Source organism: Scleropages formosus, chromosome 24 (assembly GCF_900964775.1).
Source record: "Scleropages formosus chromosome 24, fSclFor1.1, whole genome shotgun sequence".
In the NCBI taxonomy this organism is placed as follows: Eukaryota; Metazoa; Chordata; class Actinopteri; order Osteoglossiformes; family Osteoglossidae; genus Scleropages; species Scleropages formosus.
Genome location: NC_041829.1, coordinates 5,804,113 through 5,821,292, shown reverse-complemented (window position 1 = coordinate 5,821,292; position 17,180 = coordinate 5,804,113). Strand labels below are relative to the sequence as shown.

Here is a 17,180-nt window from a genome sequence, read left to right as displayed (position 1 = left end):
TCCCATAATGGCATAATTACCATGGAGAGGCTTTTCTGCATCTGGTGTAGGAGAGGTTCAGGCAGCAGGGAGATGTGTACGCACTCTGGGATTGTCACTGTGCCTCCATCCAGGTCAGCGATGATCACGTCTAGCTGCAGGAGACACACCAGGAGTGACGTCAGGGCTGCGGGTCCCGCTACTGGGTCCCCTCGGGTAACAGCTTGTCCATTGCACGACACCGTTAGCTTGTCCAAGATTAACACCTCATTGTAAATCCTCATCCCCAGATACCTCAGAGAGAAGCACAGGTACACAGGAGTCCCTGACTCTTCACATGTGGGACCTGTTTGATTATGCATTAGATATAAAGGATTCAAACCTCCGAATGCATACTGATGAGCTATGTTAAATGTGCAAAGGAAGAATTAAAAGACGTCTTATAAAGCAGTTTCTATATGAGAGAAATGTTACTAAAACATTCCTTGCTGATAGGGTGACATCTGCCCACTTTTCTAGGAGACAGGAGCATTAACCGTGCGGCGGTCGGGAACTGACCAGCTCCTGGGTCTCGGAGCGGAAGAAAGAGCTGACCCCAATGATGAAGGGCGTGGGAGTGCTGAGGACCTCCAGCAGTTTTCCGGGTAGGATTGGGACATAAGTAAAGCTGAAGCCAGACGGGAAGAACATAACGGTCAGGTCCGTCTGGATATCAAGCTGAACAAAAGCACGGCACTTTGGGCCACTGACAACACACCGTCCACTGTGGCTATGTTCACAACACCAACCTCCAATAACAAAGTGCATGCAAAACAAGGGAGGAAAGAAAAAAAAAAAAAAAAGAAACAGTATGGGGGGGGGGGGGCATCTGCTGGTGCAGTTTAAGAAGTGCTAAGGAAATAGCTGCAATGCCATTAAAAAATTTAAACTACAGTGACTCTTGAGCTCGTTACAGACTTCGTGTCCGATCTCAAAGGTGTTTTAGTTTGCCAGCTCTCTTCACGGAAATCTGACACTGCAGGTTTCAAATGCTCTCAAAGTCTCAGGCATAAAGTTATTGTAATATATGCAAGAAGGCACATTAAATAATGAACCTTTACCAGTACTGCCCACCTGTATTTCAGTGGAAACATGATTGCCAGGAGGGCTCTGCATGCTTCAGTGAGCCGATGGTAGCTACTGGAAAGGAAGAGGATCTTGTGTTCGGTCAGAGCGGCGCAGAACAGATACAGGACATTGACAATTCCTGGAGGCAGATCGATTCAAAAAAGAGAAAGGTTAACACCATCAACACCCTTACACCGTGACTGCACAAACTTACACACTGCACAAATCATCTAGTCACATCTTAACATTATCTCCTCCTTCATTTCGTCATAGATGGTTTGTGGGTTTCAGTAAAAGACAACTTCTTTCCAAACAGCCATCAAGAACCCCCGTTTGATGTGCTACATAAAGTGATATGTCTTACAGGTCATGACAACTAAATTCTTCAGGATTCGCAGAAAAGCTTCCTCCAAAGCTGGCTATGTGCAGAGGAATGAGGTTTGGAAACATCCTTACCAAGCTGCCGGAACAGCTGGGCGGTGCTGCTGCCGCTCACAGGAAGCGAGTTGTCAATGGGAGTCTGAATCACCTGCCGATCACCAGCCCCCAAAGTGATGGTCCTCTGCAGAAGAGAAGCGGGCGAGTCCGGTTTGATCGTTATTTCAACATCACGCCAGTCAACGGTGTCTCCATAATGAACACTCATTCAACCTGAGAATCCAGGTAGGGGAAACGCCTCTTGTTCCTTTTCACCGATAACAATCCTTTACAACTCAACACCAAGTCATTCAAAACAACAGAATTTCCCATTCAAAGAGGCACAGTTAATTACCAGTTAGTTGGTTATTTCTAGAAAAAGTATCCCTTAAAGGCAGAAGACTACTGGAATGAAATGGAATTGTGGGTACACTGGGTCCTCAGCTTATGAACAAATCCAGCAGTCTGTTTGTCTGTAAATCCAACCATTACTTCAAAATCAATAAAAGCTTAATATAAACAGGCGTTCTTTGATTTACTGACAGGTTAAGTGAACAACCTCAGATGACGCTATAATGAATTAATGAATTTTCATCAACCATTTGCCCTTGCAGAGTCGCTGTGTTCCAGAGCCCATCGGGATGAGGCAGAGAACACCACGGATGGGACACCAGTCTGCTTCAGAACTTACTTTCTTTCATTAACTCTAAACAACACGTGCACCATTCATCAGCATCGATCAAACTGCAGTCTACACAATCAATAACAGCTTTAAATTAGCAATGTAATCCAACTCTTTCTGTGGGTTGATTCGGCAATAGTCTTGAATATAGCTATAAGTAAAAAATACAATGAAAAAATTTCCAGCAAGGTTAAAATTGACACTAATTTAGAATGACTGAAAACTGAAGTTGAATTCGTCCAGCCGCACACACCTACCGGTTGGGAGCTCTTTGCTGCCTACTAATGGCTGGATGCAGAAACACAGGTGAAGCTCTTTCTGTAAGAATCTTTTAAAACTACAAACTCAAAAGTTCGTAGCATGAGGACCCGATGTATTCAATAATGAAATATATAACAAGCGTCCAAATAAGCAGTAAAAGCTCAGCAATGTTATTTCGAAGCCATGTTATTCTTGTTCGGTTCACAGCATCACTGCTTCCCGCAAACTCAGTCTCGCAAGGAACGAAGAAACTTTCCAGGTTGTTTTCAAAAGAAAGACATGGTCCGGCACAGTAGAAATCGTGTGCCGTTTTAAAGACTGATAAACACATTGAGGACAAGCCATGACAGTCTTGCTCAAAATGAGAGCTGTGAAGAGACATACAATACTGTATGATTACACAGAAGCTCAGCCCCCAACGGACGCTGGGCTCAAAAAAACGAAAATGACAACAAAACCAAATTAAGCAGAACGATTGCATAAGAAGTGCCATTTTAACAAGGATGGGCAATCCCAGTTCATGAGTACTACAGCACACAACTACCTTCTACTGTGCTTCTACTACCTCAGTGGTCTTTATGATTTGACATTAAAGGATTTCCAATCCCTGAGGACTGGGACTGCCCACACTTGCCTTAATAACACCAACCTGGAGCAGGAAAAAGACATTTTAGCAAACGATTGTCTAAAGTTGCCGGATGAGCATTAAGCAGTAGCACAAGACAGTCCGATGCAGGGAATGACTAGATCAACTTTGACCCAGTTGTCGCAGTCTAAACACAATCCAACTCAGAGTCGACAGCAGTTCTCGTTTTCATTTCCTTTTGTAAAAATGATCTTTGAACAACGTCAACTGACGTTTGCTTTCAGTTCCAAGTTCAGAATCTCAGATTAAGCATGTCGGCTGCAACTGGGTTTCGGATCCGTGATTAAACCGAACCGAAGGTCGGTCTGATCACGCTCCGCACAAGCAGATAGCGCGCTGATGTCAACTCTGTCGTTGAATACAAGCAGCCAGGGCTGAGGAAGATCCCGAGAAATAGCGAGAGCGCACGGACACCAACGGAAGCGGCGTGCCGGGACCAGAAATGTACAAGAAAAAGCTGGGCGTACCACACTGTTCTCCTCCTCGTCCGGGTCAAGCTATGTTAGCAGCAGACAGAGAGACGGCGGGAGAACAGACAGGTTAGAGACGAGATTAGCCCGACGACACAAACACACAGCTCCAGCACTATACTGAAAGGCTTTCGTCAGCATCAGCTACCCTTGCTATTGATGGCTGTTGTGCCTTTACCCAGTGCATGCGTCATCACCAAGGGCCCAGTAATGCTGTGGCGGGTTCACTAGAGCTTCTTTATACCATTCCACCCTCCAGGAACACTGGCTGAGTACAAAGGTGACCTACAAACCCTATCTGGCTGCTGCTTATTCATACCTGGACTGATTCTGAAGAAAATAAGATCGATGACTATAACAAACTACAGGCGCTGCTTCTCTATTCAAGCTTAAAGTTTTTCCTCTATATGCACTTATTCATAAAAGATACATCATAAGCTGGTACTAAGGAAATGTGCTTACCTTCATTTGTTCAGCATACAGATGCTCCACGCATTAAGCTGAGCATTCAAAATTAAATTTCAAATATCTTCCATAGCAAATTCGCTATTAAGAGAGCATTACTTTAACAAAAATAACAGAAAAGCCTAACTGAAAGCACTGGCTCCACCCTGCTACCCCTTCTCTGTACAGACTGCACTCCATATAAAAAAGTATAAAAAGAGAAGCTGGGTACCATCTGACTGACGGCACGCATTTTCTAATGCAAATAAAATTAGACTAGGCAGAGATGAGAATGAGCTTAATTTTGCAAATTATCTATTACATATGAAGTGAATCCATATGACTACTCTATCAACACTTACTATGGATGAGCATGACTACCAGCAGGCAGAAAGAAAGAACTTAGGATGGTATGTGAGAAAAGTCACCATAAACAAGATGGCAGAAATGATGGAACAGAGATATGGGGAATGAAGTGCTCAATTTTGACGATCCCAACATGCTTTGACACGAGAACAAGATGAACAAGCCGCTCTACATTCCTAAATGATGACTCTATCCTTACATCGGCCCTTATAACATATACATACACAAGGGAAGGATTCCACAATGACCTCAAACACCTGATTAAACACCCATTTACCCAAGTGTGGCTCTATAGTAAGGTGCAGAACAAACAAGAACTAAAGGGCCAAGGACAGCAGAAGGTTAATGCCGGCACCCATCGAGAGGGTCACCTTACTCAAGCGCAACTGCATGGCAACATTATTCAACAGGGGCTTATCAGCCCACGTGGATCTTTGGGAAAGGGGCTTGAAGAGAGACTCAGCAGGCAGATCTATCAGGAGTGAACAAGCTCCTCATGAAAGTTGTCGTTTTCAATACACCTGTCCCTCACACAAAAGGGATTACTTAATTTTGTGAATTCAATCCAACAAGGGAACTGCCATTGTGCGAGGGGTGAACGACCATTATTTTATTTTTTCATAGAAAAAAAATCTGTTCCTAGACAAAAAAAAAAAAAAGAGTCACTAAAAATAATCACAATACTAGAAGATATGGATTGACTTGGCTTGCTTATAAAGGAAACAGTTATTAATATTACAAAAGTGTAAATGACCAGGATTCTGGAAGCAAGGAGAAGAAAATGGAGGATTCCTGACAATAAAATATCTGAGAAACGGGTAAGGCAGCGGATCTCCCCTTGTCAGTCTACCACGTCCAAGGGGAACCAGCCGACAGGGGGAGGGGGCAGTATGGGTTATGTTACACCCCATCCCGCACACCTGTTGTGGAAATCCTAGGTTACTCTATGCCCGCCCAATACTAAAGCCCTATGTTCCATACATCCCAAGCACTCTTTCCACAATGTCCGCCCTCCAGTGGATGTGTGAGAATATGATGGAAAAACTGTTGAGCAGTCCCTTCATTTGAGCTGGGAAGGATCCTAGACTGGGCAGATACATATTATCAATTCCAATATGAGAATCAGATCATGTTTGACAAGACCAGTTAATGTCAAAGCACACACTTCACACTCCAAAGCTCAACTGAAAAGCACCCTTGCTTTACAGTAACACTTGATAACTTGATCTTAGCAATATCCACAAAATCAGAACACAGACCACTGACTGACTGCTATGATTTAGCATGATTTAATGCACTTTTAAAAAAAAATGTAACTAAAAAAAATGATCTAGACCTAGATCAAAATCACAATGAGTTGATTGCCAGAAGCTGCTGCGACGTAGTTACCTGAAAGCAGCCCAGAAGCCAGTCACAGGCAAGATTCTGGGGGACCAAGTTAAAACTACAAACAGGGGAGTCGCATATCTGCAACACACAGGAGCAGATACGCAGATGCAGGTCAACGGCAGCCAAAGCGGTCTGTCCTACAGCACTCAGTACAACACACTCAGTGCAGAGAACTTGCCTCTATGTCACTCTGCAGGGGGTTTCAACCACACTTTCCTGAGGGATATCAAGGGCATCCATATGACGATTTGACAAAGAAGTGAATTCTGTACGTGGACTAGCTCACACAGACCGATACAGTACTGAAAAGTTTGAGTACATCTGGGCATAGGTATATGGAAGGAACCGGACAGAAGGGTGAAAGCAAAGCAACCCACGAGTGTCCTACACTTCTCGAAACTGCTGCAAGAGCTAGGAAGACATGCCAGCTCATTTCCCAATTAAAACAAATATGAAAAAAGGTTTACAAGTGTACTCAAACTTTTGACTTGTACTGTATACAGCATTCAAAAGAAGTTGAATGAGGACACAATGAAAAGGTGTGGTATTCTGTCAAAATGTGAAATATTGTACCTTAAAACAGAAATTGTGCCAATTCTCAGAACTAGATAGAGCAAGGGCTCCTTCCTCAAGATCTTCTCAAGAAAACAGTTGAAATCCCCTGGTATAAAAAGCAACATAACCTTAAAACACGTGACTTCAATAATGAAGAGGGGGAAAAAAAAAAAAAAAAAAAAAAAAAATACATATTGACCCCTGGGCCAAGATGGGCTGAATACTGACTGATGGTAACCATGAAAAAATATGTACCTGACTGAAAAGTGGGGGTTTGTTTTATTTCAACATTAACTATGGTAGGTGCATCAAATGCATTTTACTTAGTCCTTTCAAACTGTTCACTGCATCAATTTTTTGCAGGAAAACAAAAAAAAAAAAAAACCTGGTAACAATCATAAACTATAGATGAAAAAGGAAATTGTTCCAGTAAAACACTGGGGATGATTGGGGGGGGGGGGGGGGGGGAAGTCTTTAACTTTGAAAGGAATAACATTTGTTTATTACATTTAAAAGTTTGAGCATGAAAACCCCACTACAATTCCAGTAAAGCTCATGAGAAAAGTGAAAGAGGAATTCCCCCGCATTAAAAATCATTCCAGTAAAACCTAATGACCCAAAGCATATTTAGCAGTATAACTGTTCCAAAATGAGCATTTGACATGTTGACACAAGCCTGGCGAGTCAATTATCAACACTGCGTCTTAGTCCAATGAACCCTGAGACATAAGTGACTGTCAGAGACGGTCATCTAGAGGCAGCATCAAGGAAATGGAAAGTAAACACGTATTTCCCAGAGTTTCTGAGCAAAAGTAAAACAAATCATGGGCACAACTCTTGTTTTGAGCGGTGAAAAGTGAAGATACATGGGGTCATGCTCACCTGGGAACCCCCCGCAATGGGTATGAGGCAGGTGAGCAGGTTGCCGATCAGGGTCTCCAGGGGGACGCCAAGGCCGTCAATATGCACCGCGTAGATGAGACCCAGACAGTTCTAGACAAGGAGAGAACCAGCCAAAGCTCATTTTAAGTACTGTAATGTTGTGGGTCAGCTGTAGGTCAGGTAAAATAAGTATTTTAGTGGTTTTAGAGCTGATCGGGACAATGGGGATGAAGATTAACAAATCAAATATAACTGGTTCAATCAATGGCTCATGTTGGAATGCCAGGCAGAAATGTCCAGGATGGTCAACGTGAGGATCAGAGAAGGTCTCCTCATATTCTGGTCACGAGTGAGGACGGACATTACCTTAAAAGCCTCTGGATGGTCCAGCCGAGACACAAGCACTAGACTTTTGGGGGCATACAGCTGAGAGGGCTGCACAATCCCAGCATCCTCATCTTCATCAGCTTCACTGGAAAGGCCCTTCTGGGGCTGGAATAGACAGATTGAGGGTGGGAGTGGAGGGCCATGTGCAGTTAGCGTGCTCAATTCCCATATCAGAAGGAGGAAAACATGATATCTGCTGCAGCAGAAGACTTAGCTGCACCCACCTGTGTGTTGTCAACCTCTTCCCAAAACGTGAAGCAGGCACAGTAGTGGCGTTCTGAGTTAATATCAGTTAGTGCGGCTACAAAGTAAGTCGGTGGAAGCCTTTCAGGGAACAGCTGCCACCCGCTAGGCTGGCAGAACTAGAAGAGAGATGTTACAGATTTAGAGTTACTCTTTTACTCCTTTAAAACTGTCATCCCAACCAAGCTGACCCACAAACTACTAGGGCTGGGACTGAGAGCCACATTGTGCAATTGGATCCTGGATTTCCTCACCAACAGACCCCAGCGTGTACGGATTGGCAGCAATACCTCCTCCCCACTGACCCTCAACACTGGCACTCCACAGGGAAGCATCCTGAGCCCAGTGCTATATTCCTTGCTCACACACGACTGCGTGGCCAGTCACAGCTCCAATACCATCATAAAGTTTGCTGATGATACCACCATTGTGGGTTTAATCACCAACAACGATGAGACTGCCTACAGAGAGGAGGTGAGGCTCCTGGCAGAGTGGTGCCAGGACGACAACAACAACCTGTCTCTCAATGTCAGTAAAACTAAAGAGATGGTGATTGACTTCAGGAAACAGGATACAGTTCACGCACCCATCTACACAGCTTCAGATTCCTAGGAGTCACCCTCACTGCCAAACTCACATGGACTGAGCACACAGCATCAACCAACAAAAAGGCCCATCAATATCTCCACTTCCGCAGGCGTCTGAAGAAAGCCCGGATGTCCACTACAGTCCTCGCCACTTCCTACAGGTGTGCTGTGGAGTCCGTCCTCACAGGGTGTATTACATCCTGGTTTGGCAGCTGCTCCATAGAGGACAAGAAAGCTCTACAGAGGGTGGTCAAAACAGCTCAGCGGATCATCGGCACACAGCTACTAGCAGTCCCAGGATACCTACACCACATGCTGCCTCAGAAACATGATGCGCATCATGAAAGTTCATAGTCACCCCGCATGGGCACTTTTCTCTTCTTTGCCATCTGCAAAGTGGCTCAGGTCTATTCGAACCCGCACTGCTAGGTACAGGAACAGCTTTTACCCCACTGCTGTAAGAGTATACAACACTAACCAATGTGCCACCTTTAGAAACTGGAGTTGGACTGCTCCTCCCAAGCACATTGGTCAATCACACTGCCACTTTAAGCATTCTCATTCTCACTCTCTCGTTCTGAGTTCTCTGGCTGTCAACTGGTATTATTACTACTGTTACCATTATCTATTGCTATTGCACTACTCACTGTCATTGTTTTGTTTGTGCAGTATTTCTATTGGCTTGTCCATAGTCTGTGGAGAAGCATTCAGGAAGAATCTCATGATACTTGTACGTGGTACTTCTACCTATGACAAACTTGAACTTACAGTAAACCAGTGGCATTCAAACTGCAGCATCAAATTAAAATCCAACAAATCAGTTATGCAATTTAAAAAGACCTACACTGATTTTAGAGCTGGGAGTTTTAAGGCTGTTGAATGAAATATACCACTGAATAACAAAGGGGGGGGAGTAGATTGGTTCCTCAAATTTCTGAAAACAAATGAGATGAAAAGTCAGTCTGTAAATTGATGAGTGACCCATTGTAAGCAGTGTATCTAGCAGTGTAAATCACCTTGGTGAATAAGGTGTGTGGGCTGGTAACACTACATAGTATCCAACGTAAGTCGCTTCGGAGAAAAGCGTCTGCTAAATAAATAAATGTAAATAAAACCAGCTACATAATGCAGACATCCAACCACTTATTCACAGGTTAGGTTGTGGAAAAATCCTGGGTACACTCAAATTTTTTATTTGTATAGTTTATAAACTTTGAGCTACATTAAAATTCATTTTAAAATTAAACGACTGTATATGAAAATAAAACGGGAAATAAAAACATTCTCTCCACAAACCCCGGTTTAATTGGCAAGTGTTAACCTGATTCATCCTGATAACATAAAAAATGTTCCTCGTCTTGCTTTTAATAGCACTCAGCAACACCAGATACAACACGTAAACACTACGGACAAACTCTCATTTCAATTCTGTCCGAACGTCCTTCATTGCCAACTAATGCCTGGACACAAACGCAGGTGGCTTTCGCTCCGCAAGACGTACATCCTGTTGTTGGTATACCATACGTAGCCTAACACTCGGTACTTTAGGATAGATTCTGGACTGCTGTGACCCTGCACTGGACAAGCGGTTCAATAGTAAAACAGCAGAATAGTGAAGGCAACAGAATTAAGAATAAAGAAAAACTGGAAAATGTCTCATCTTCTGCAACTCAAACAGCAATAGTGCTCCTAGTGTAAGAAATCTGTGCAGATCTCTACAGAGAGACAAAATAGCTGTCAAAAATTCTCCACAGTTAAATACGGTATAGTACTGAGCCCATGTGAAGTTTGTTCATGGGTGTAGTCCTGCACGGTAAACCAAAGCAAACTCCAACATGCAAATAAGCAACATCTCAGTGTTCTCTGGGAGAACAATAACAAAAATATATAATTATTTTCTTTCTTTTCAAGCCAACACTTGTTTTCCATCTTAATTTTTTTTTTTTTTTAAAAGATTAGCTGCTTGCCAAAAGGCATGAATGACTGTAGCATGACAGCTACTGTGCCAGCAAGTCAATGAAGAAGGTGTAATCCAACTCTGGTTCAAACGGGGCATACGAGGAACCAGATGACACATTTTCCAGCTAACTGCACTTGAGACGATTCCACCTTACTCGGGTTTAAGCAGAACTTAAACCTGGCTGCTTCAACCAGAGCAGAGTATGTACGCACGTCGCCCTGCAAGTGCAGTTTTCCGGTTGACGGGTCCCACTGATCTCACCCACTTGTCTGTGCCATTTTCTTTGCTCAGATCCCTGATGTGAACCCATTGGCCATGCCTCTAGTTGAGGGGTCAGCTAGGGGGATACTCACCAGCTCGATGCCTTGTGGAAAGGGATTATCTTCCCAGTCCTTCTCTGGAAATCGCTGGAGAATGCAGCCTTGTCCCTCACTGCCCCCTGTGGAGACGGAAGGAGCCTGAATGGGGGCTGATGGTACACTTCGGTATCCTGTATCCCACACTAAAGGACAATTATCCTAGATATACAGAGCTTGACATTTCCACATGTCAATTCACACTAGCTTGGACATCGTGAATTTGTCTTGGTTTTTTTCATATGTCAATATCAGTTATTTCATGCGCATATATGATGCCTTAACATAATTCCGTGACCACGCTGACTGTATTAGACCTACATACTGTACAGTGGGAACTGCATTCATCATTACAAAAAAACATCCAGTTGAATAAATTAATAAGCTTATTGTCACTTAGAGGGAAAATAAGCATCTATTTTGCAGAAAAGTGCTTTTTAAAATGAGGGATTTTCCTCCAGATTGAGGAGGAAAAACAGAAACTCAGCTCATTCCCTGAAGAACTTCATTCCAGAGAAACGAAACCAGGCCCAAAGCTGCCTTTTAAAGTCACGCCAGTAAACAGCACCAGCGGTATTAACCCAAACATAATGAAAACCAGCCACAGTGCCAAAAACACAACTTCGGACATATGAACAGATTGATCAGCACCATCTGAGAACTACAAGAGATTTATGATTCCAGCAGGATGCTGGTTTCTGTCTTACAGTGGAGCTCGGACAAGAGGAATTCCTGTCCACAAATCCCAAGTCACAAATTTTCTGATTACTGAAACCAATCATCACAATTCCTGTTAAAACAAGACTATGTGCAACAATTCACTTCTGTCCAGCAATCGAGCAGAACCAGAGCCATATACTGATTTCTCAACAGACCACGAGCTTAACAATCACCACTTATTGTAACCGAATATGGCATCTGAGACAGTAATGTCGAACCGATAGCAATCTGACAGAAGTCAAATTTTCAAGGTGACATATGACTCAAAGAAGGTGTGTCAAAATTTCTATTTACATGTAAATTATGACTCTTTCACTATTATCTTCAGGTCATGGCAAGCACCCTGAAGAGAAATTCAGAAGCAGAAAAAACAAAAGGAAGAAAACCCAGCTGTAAAATGCTAAATAAAGATAACGCTGGCGTGTGTGTACACCGGGTCCTTGTGTAACCAAGGTATGAGTTTTGAATTTTCAGTTTATTCAATTTTCTTCACATTTTCAAAAAAATTCACCTATTGTGGAGTGCAAACAACCTTAATTTCCACATCCTAGGAGTGACACTGAATTACATTTACAATTAATCCAGGAACTGGATTAAGTCATTGATTTAACTCACTTCCACAATGTTCATGGCTTGCGTTTGGTATTCCCGAGTGTCAGTGATTAATAAGATAAGGAGCATTGCACATGTTTATTGGATAAATCAGTCAACAATAAGCATTAAATGTGTTTGTGGAGACGATGCATTTTTATTTTCAGTTTTAAATTACTTAAAATTTTAATATAGCTCAAAGATAAAAATGGAAAATGTCATAGCGTATTTTTAATTTTAATTTGTGGTTATGTGGTATAACTCCCCATACATGGACACACAGTACTGCACTACACTGTGGGCTCAATAAGAGACGTTGGGGCAGCTCGGTGACGCTTCATGAACACACACCGCAGCTCGTTCTCTAGCTTGTGTAAACGACTTACCAAACCAGCTCATTTCTGCAACGTTTCAGACGAGACTATTCGCACATCAGCACCTGCACATCTCATAAGGGAATCACACTAGTCTGTATCAACACGGTTCAACAATATGGCATTGAACAACGTATATTTAGCGCATCAGGTAGTGGTCATCATGTAGTGCTCAAAGCTGTCACCGTGCAATTCCAGGACCTGGGTTTCAATCTCTCCTTCTAGTATTACCGTTGAGCAATGTTCTTACCCAGAACTGGTACAGTAAAAACAATTACTTTTTTATACAGCAGGGTAAAACATTGTAAGTAGCTTAACATTACAAGTGGCTTTGGCTGTATTGCTGTTATCCAATAAATTAATTATTGCTTAAACAAAATAACAATGCGTGCTACAGGATATAAAAAAAGCATGAAGTCACCAAGCACATTCCTGGATTTGCTCAGGGCGCGCGCGCGCGCACGCACGCACGCACGCACGCACGCACGCACACACACACAGAACACTGGTCATTTCCATGTTCGGTTCACTGTCCCTTTACAACTAGTGGCCAAATCACGGTTTTCAAAGCACAAAGCAAGAAGTTTACGAGAACGAATGTGAAAAGTCAGAAAAATCTGCAGCTGGAGTTTCCCACCAGCTAAGTTCCGGTCTTGATGCAACAGCTGGCTTGTTACCGAGCTGGAAAAAAAAAAATGTTTAAAATTGAGAAGCAATAATTGGGAACTAAACCGTAACACCAGACTGCAAACAGTCTTTCAACACACAAAAAAAAATCCTTCTCATGTCAGATAAAATGAAAAGTGAGAATGAAGCTACATATTCATCCAAACCTTCAAGCAAAACTGCATTATTAGGGCATCAGGATAATCTCTGGCAATTTATATTGGGAATCCATATCAACCTATGGCCCTGTAACTGCTGACAAGATCATATGCCACATAAAAATACCAATAGTTTTTGGTCACCTTAATATTTGTAACAACAAATACAAGCTAAAAATAAACTATCATCATTCATTTGATTCATTATGAACAACTGCTTGTCAAACTCAAGAGTCCCAAGGGTCTGGCATAATGTTCCCTCTAAATTGTGCAATTTAAAATCAATATACAAACATTTTCTGGTTCCTTCAAAAAATTTGTAACACAAAACACCAGGAATCAGCAAAACTTCAGATATGCAAAGTAGCAGTTACCACTACTAATTCCATCTCATCTCTGTTAAATGTTTTATTAGTTTACTACAATTTGTGCAATTATTGCACTAAGCCTTATTCCAAGGACTACTCAAAATGCCCTCATGACTTTCGTAAACATGTAACGTAGAGTTCAAAAAGTCCAAAGAAAATCCTTTTAATAAGTGACTTCTGTCTTCTTGTTTACTTAAGATATCCAGAAAACTGAGTAATACCACTTCATGAAACTCCCCTCGGTTAGCCATCAAGCTACTCAAAAAGGCCATTTATTTGCACTCACAATAGGGAAAGAACAGCGCTTCCACTGAGGGGATGAAATCCACCTGACTATGGGAATTACACGTAGTATGTGTCTAAGAACAATATTTTCTCAACAATGTAAGAAAGTAGTAGCTGCCACATTACAACACTTTCACGCAAATGTTGCGATACAGGAAGACACAGTAAGTCGGTGCACCCTAACCCAATCTTTAGAAGACAAGGCATAACACACTTATTCTACCCTTTCGTTTACTGTAAATAAATACAGAGATCACCGCAAATAAAGCTTTATTTAATTGCAGTTTTCAGTGTGGTCTAACAAGAGGTCATCTTTGCTATGACGTAGCCATTTTGGGGTCATTTTCTCATTAGTACTTGAGCAGCTAAGGGGGGGGGGGGGGGGGGGGGGAACCATTGGCTTTGGTGACATGATGCTATTTTACGTAGCTAAAGGCCTCAGTTCAGGGGAGGTGAAGCGCAAACCCTGGTCAAACACAAGACTGTGGACTGCAGGGTCTTTAACAACACACCCCTTTCCACGGCTTGCTATATCGTGACCTTGAGAAGAAGTCTTGAGGTGTTGGATCTGCTGTTCTTCGAAAGACAGTGGTAGTGGCGTTTCCGGCGCATGTCACATGCTTCATGTAAATGAGGCACAGAGAGGACAAAGGCAAGCCAAGGCCCTCGCATTCAGTGCCAAGCTGGTGGCAGGACTCTAGTGAAAGGCATGAATTGGATTACACTTCAGCAATGAAAAGGGGAGAGAGGGAGGGAGTCACTCTGGACAGAACTTCATGACCAGTCCCCATTGAAAGACCAAGTTTTTGAGCAGCGGAAATGGTGGTTAAATTCATAAAGCATTCCCGCCTTCATATTTCTGATTCACACAGGAATCATGATCATATTCATATCCAAGGACTGGCAGGCCTCCTGAATTCAACTATTCTTTGTTCAGAAACTTCAACTTTCAGTTCCAGTGCTGCATGAGAGCAGAGGAAAATCGTGATTATGCAGCAAGAGTGGCTCATCCCACCACATACTGTTCCACCCTGGGACGCTGGAGACTCCTACATGTAGGCAAGGAAGCTCCTGCTTTCTTCTGCAGTTTAATGCAGGCCTCTAATGTGGTAGGTGAGCAGAGAGAAGAGCCACTCACCCACAAAGCTTTTCACACTTAGATATCATCTCATAAAAATACAAAAAGTAGCAAAAAAAAAAAAAAAAAAAAAAAGCATTTGGTCCCTTTCCCCCCCCTCCACGACTGATGATTCCAGCCTCCTCAACCCCTGAGCCAGAGATATTCCTCCTCAGGTCAATGCCTCCCCAAACACAAATAAGGAAATACTATTCTAATATTCACATAAATGTTAGTGTACATGTTGCTTGAAATATGCAGAATCACACACTGTTTCTACAATTCTTGTAAATTATGCCGTTTGATAAGGTGCCATGGACAGTATTTGCCGTAAACTGATTATTCAGAATCACACTTTCCTTTTGATGTCCTCCACTTTTACATCTTTCAAGCAACATGCAGAGTAACAATCCTTCAGCCTAGAAGAGACTAAACGTGGGACAGAAAGTGGTGTAGTGGCTACAGCTATGGTCTGCAATCAAAGGACACCCCTCGTTGAACCCTTGATCAAGGTACTTAGCCTGAAATAATACAGTAAAAATTACCTAGATGTATAAATACATAAAGAAATGTAAAATTATAACCTTGTATAAATGGATCAATCAAGTGAAATTTTACCCAGTCACAAACAGTGGACAGCTGTTTCGCCCTTACTGGGGCTCATCAGCACTGCACACGCCTGGATTCGAACCGTGGACTAACGGATTGGCGCGTGGAGCGTGTTTTTTTTATTACGAGACCGATATCGATAACAATGGGGGCGAACATGAGTTTACGAACGTAAAAACACCCTCCTACATACCCAGTCGCCGTGCCGTGCCGTGGTAGAGTAACGGTAAGAGCACTGGAATATTAATCCAAGCCAATCAGTTAGTCCACGATTCGAATCCAGGAGTGTGCACTGATGATATGCCCCAATAAGGGCAAAACAGCTGTCCACTGCTTCGCTGATTGTGACTGGGTAAAATTTCAAACATCTCTTAACCCCAATTATGGGAGTGGTAGACGCTTGCTCGATTGCAAGCCAACCACAAATGCCCGATCGATATCGGTCTCATAATAAATAAGGAGGCAAACATGAGTTTACAAACAGATCAATCAAGTATTTTAGAGTACAGACCCAACGCTGTTGGACACACTGGAGAAAAGTGTCAGCTAAGTTAATTAAAATTCTACAAGGCTCTTAGATAGGGGTACAACTTCCAGGACGACCTAGTCTGAGCAAAGTGAGGAATGCAACTCTACGGCACAACTTGAAACAGACACCACACAGGCCACCAAAAGACCATCAGCATTGGCTCCTGTTAAGACATCCTTAATCTGAACAACGCAAAGCAGATCTCCACTGAGATGCAACGTTATGTCCTAGCTTCCAGCGCTGTGCTCATTTACATTGACACTTTGGTTCATCTACTGAGATGAAAACTCATGACTCATTTGGTAACTGCAGGAATTCATAAAAATGCAGATGTAAAACAACTCACAGAATTATCAAACTTCCCCATTCACGTTCTCACAGTTCAACTCCTTCCTTATCAACTCAAAGGCTTGAACTTTCACACCGCTGCATGTCTGATGGCAGGGTGACGCCAACAACAGGCGTGCAAACGTGTAGCTTGTCATCTAGAGCCCTGTCCAACTATCACGTACATTTTGACCACCTCGTTACGGGAGAGGAGCAAGCCGATTCCATGGCCGGCCGGCCAGCCGCCCCTGCAGAAAACCATGGGAACGGCTGGTGGCTGGGGGAGGAATGCAACTCTGAGGAACACTACCCCCACACATGCAGCATTAGCGCCTACATAAGAGTTTGCCAACTCCCGATCAGTGACTTTCTGCACGTGATATGGAAACCAGGATCATAATGTGCTGCAAAAACAGAGTACAACTCTTCTGACTGTAGGGTACACTACCCTCGGCCCTCAAATAACTTGACAAAAAAAAAAAAAAAAAAAAAAACAAAAATTATACCCAAAACTGTACTGTTCAAAAAACACAGTAGTACAAGAACATCAAGAACTACAACATTCAACAAAATTCTCTTTTCCTCAGTTTCAGTACAATATCTTGGGAGAAATTTTAAAGGCACACATTTGTCCTTTAAACAACTCTGTACAAAAATGCAGTGGGCATAGCTGAATTGGCATAAATTATATGCTGCTTCAATACG

At 42.7% G+C, this 17,180-nt stretch overlaps 1 protein-coding gene across 3 annotated transcripts in view; it reads right to left on the bottom strand.

The window, feature by feature from the left end:
• Nucleotides 1–17,180, bottom strand: part of LOC108936477 (myotubularin-related protein 5-like) — a 50,853-nt gene that overhangs the window by 23,795 nt on the left and 9,878 nt on the right. For 2 of the 3 annotated variants that reach the window (XM_029248619.1, XM_029248620.1), the window contains exons 2-11: nucleotides 10,729–10,814; nucleotides 7,810–7,947; nucleotides 7,565–7,690; nucleotides 7,199–7,309; nucleotides 5,762–5,839; nucleotides 3,560–3,589; nucleotides 1,543–1,648; nucleotides 1,093–1,225; nucleotides 538–646; nucleotides 21–134 (exon numbers count right to left, since the gene is read on the bottom strand). In XM_029248619.1, the coding sequence (XP_029104452.1) occupies nucleotides 21–134; nucleotides 538–646; nucleotides 1,093–1,225; nucleotides 1,543–1,648; nucleotides 3,560–3,589; nucleotides 5,762–5,839; nucleotides 7,199–7,309; nucleotides 7,565–7,690; nucleotides 7,810–7,947; nucleotides 10,729–10,814 (1,031 nt within the window). The remainder of the gene's footprint in view (nucleotides 1–20; nucleotides 135–537; nucleotides 647–1,092; nucleotides 1,226–1,542; nucleotides 1,649–3,559; nucleotides 3,590–5,761; nucleotides 5,840–7,198; nucleotides 7,310–7,564; nucleotides 7,691–7,809; nucleotides 7,948–10,728; nucleotides 10,815–17,180) is intronic. The other variant, XM_029248621.1, reaches the window with a different exon arrangement.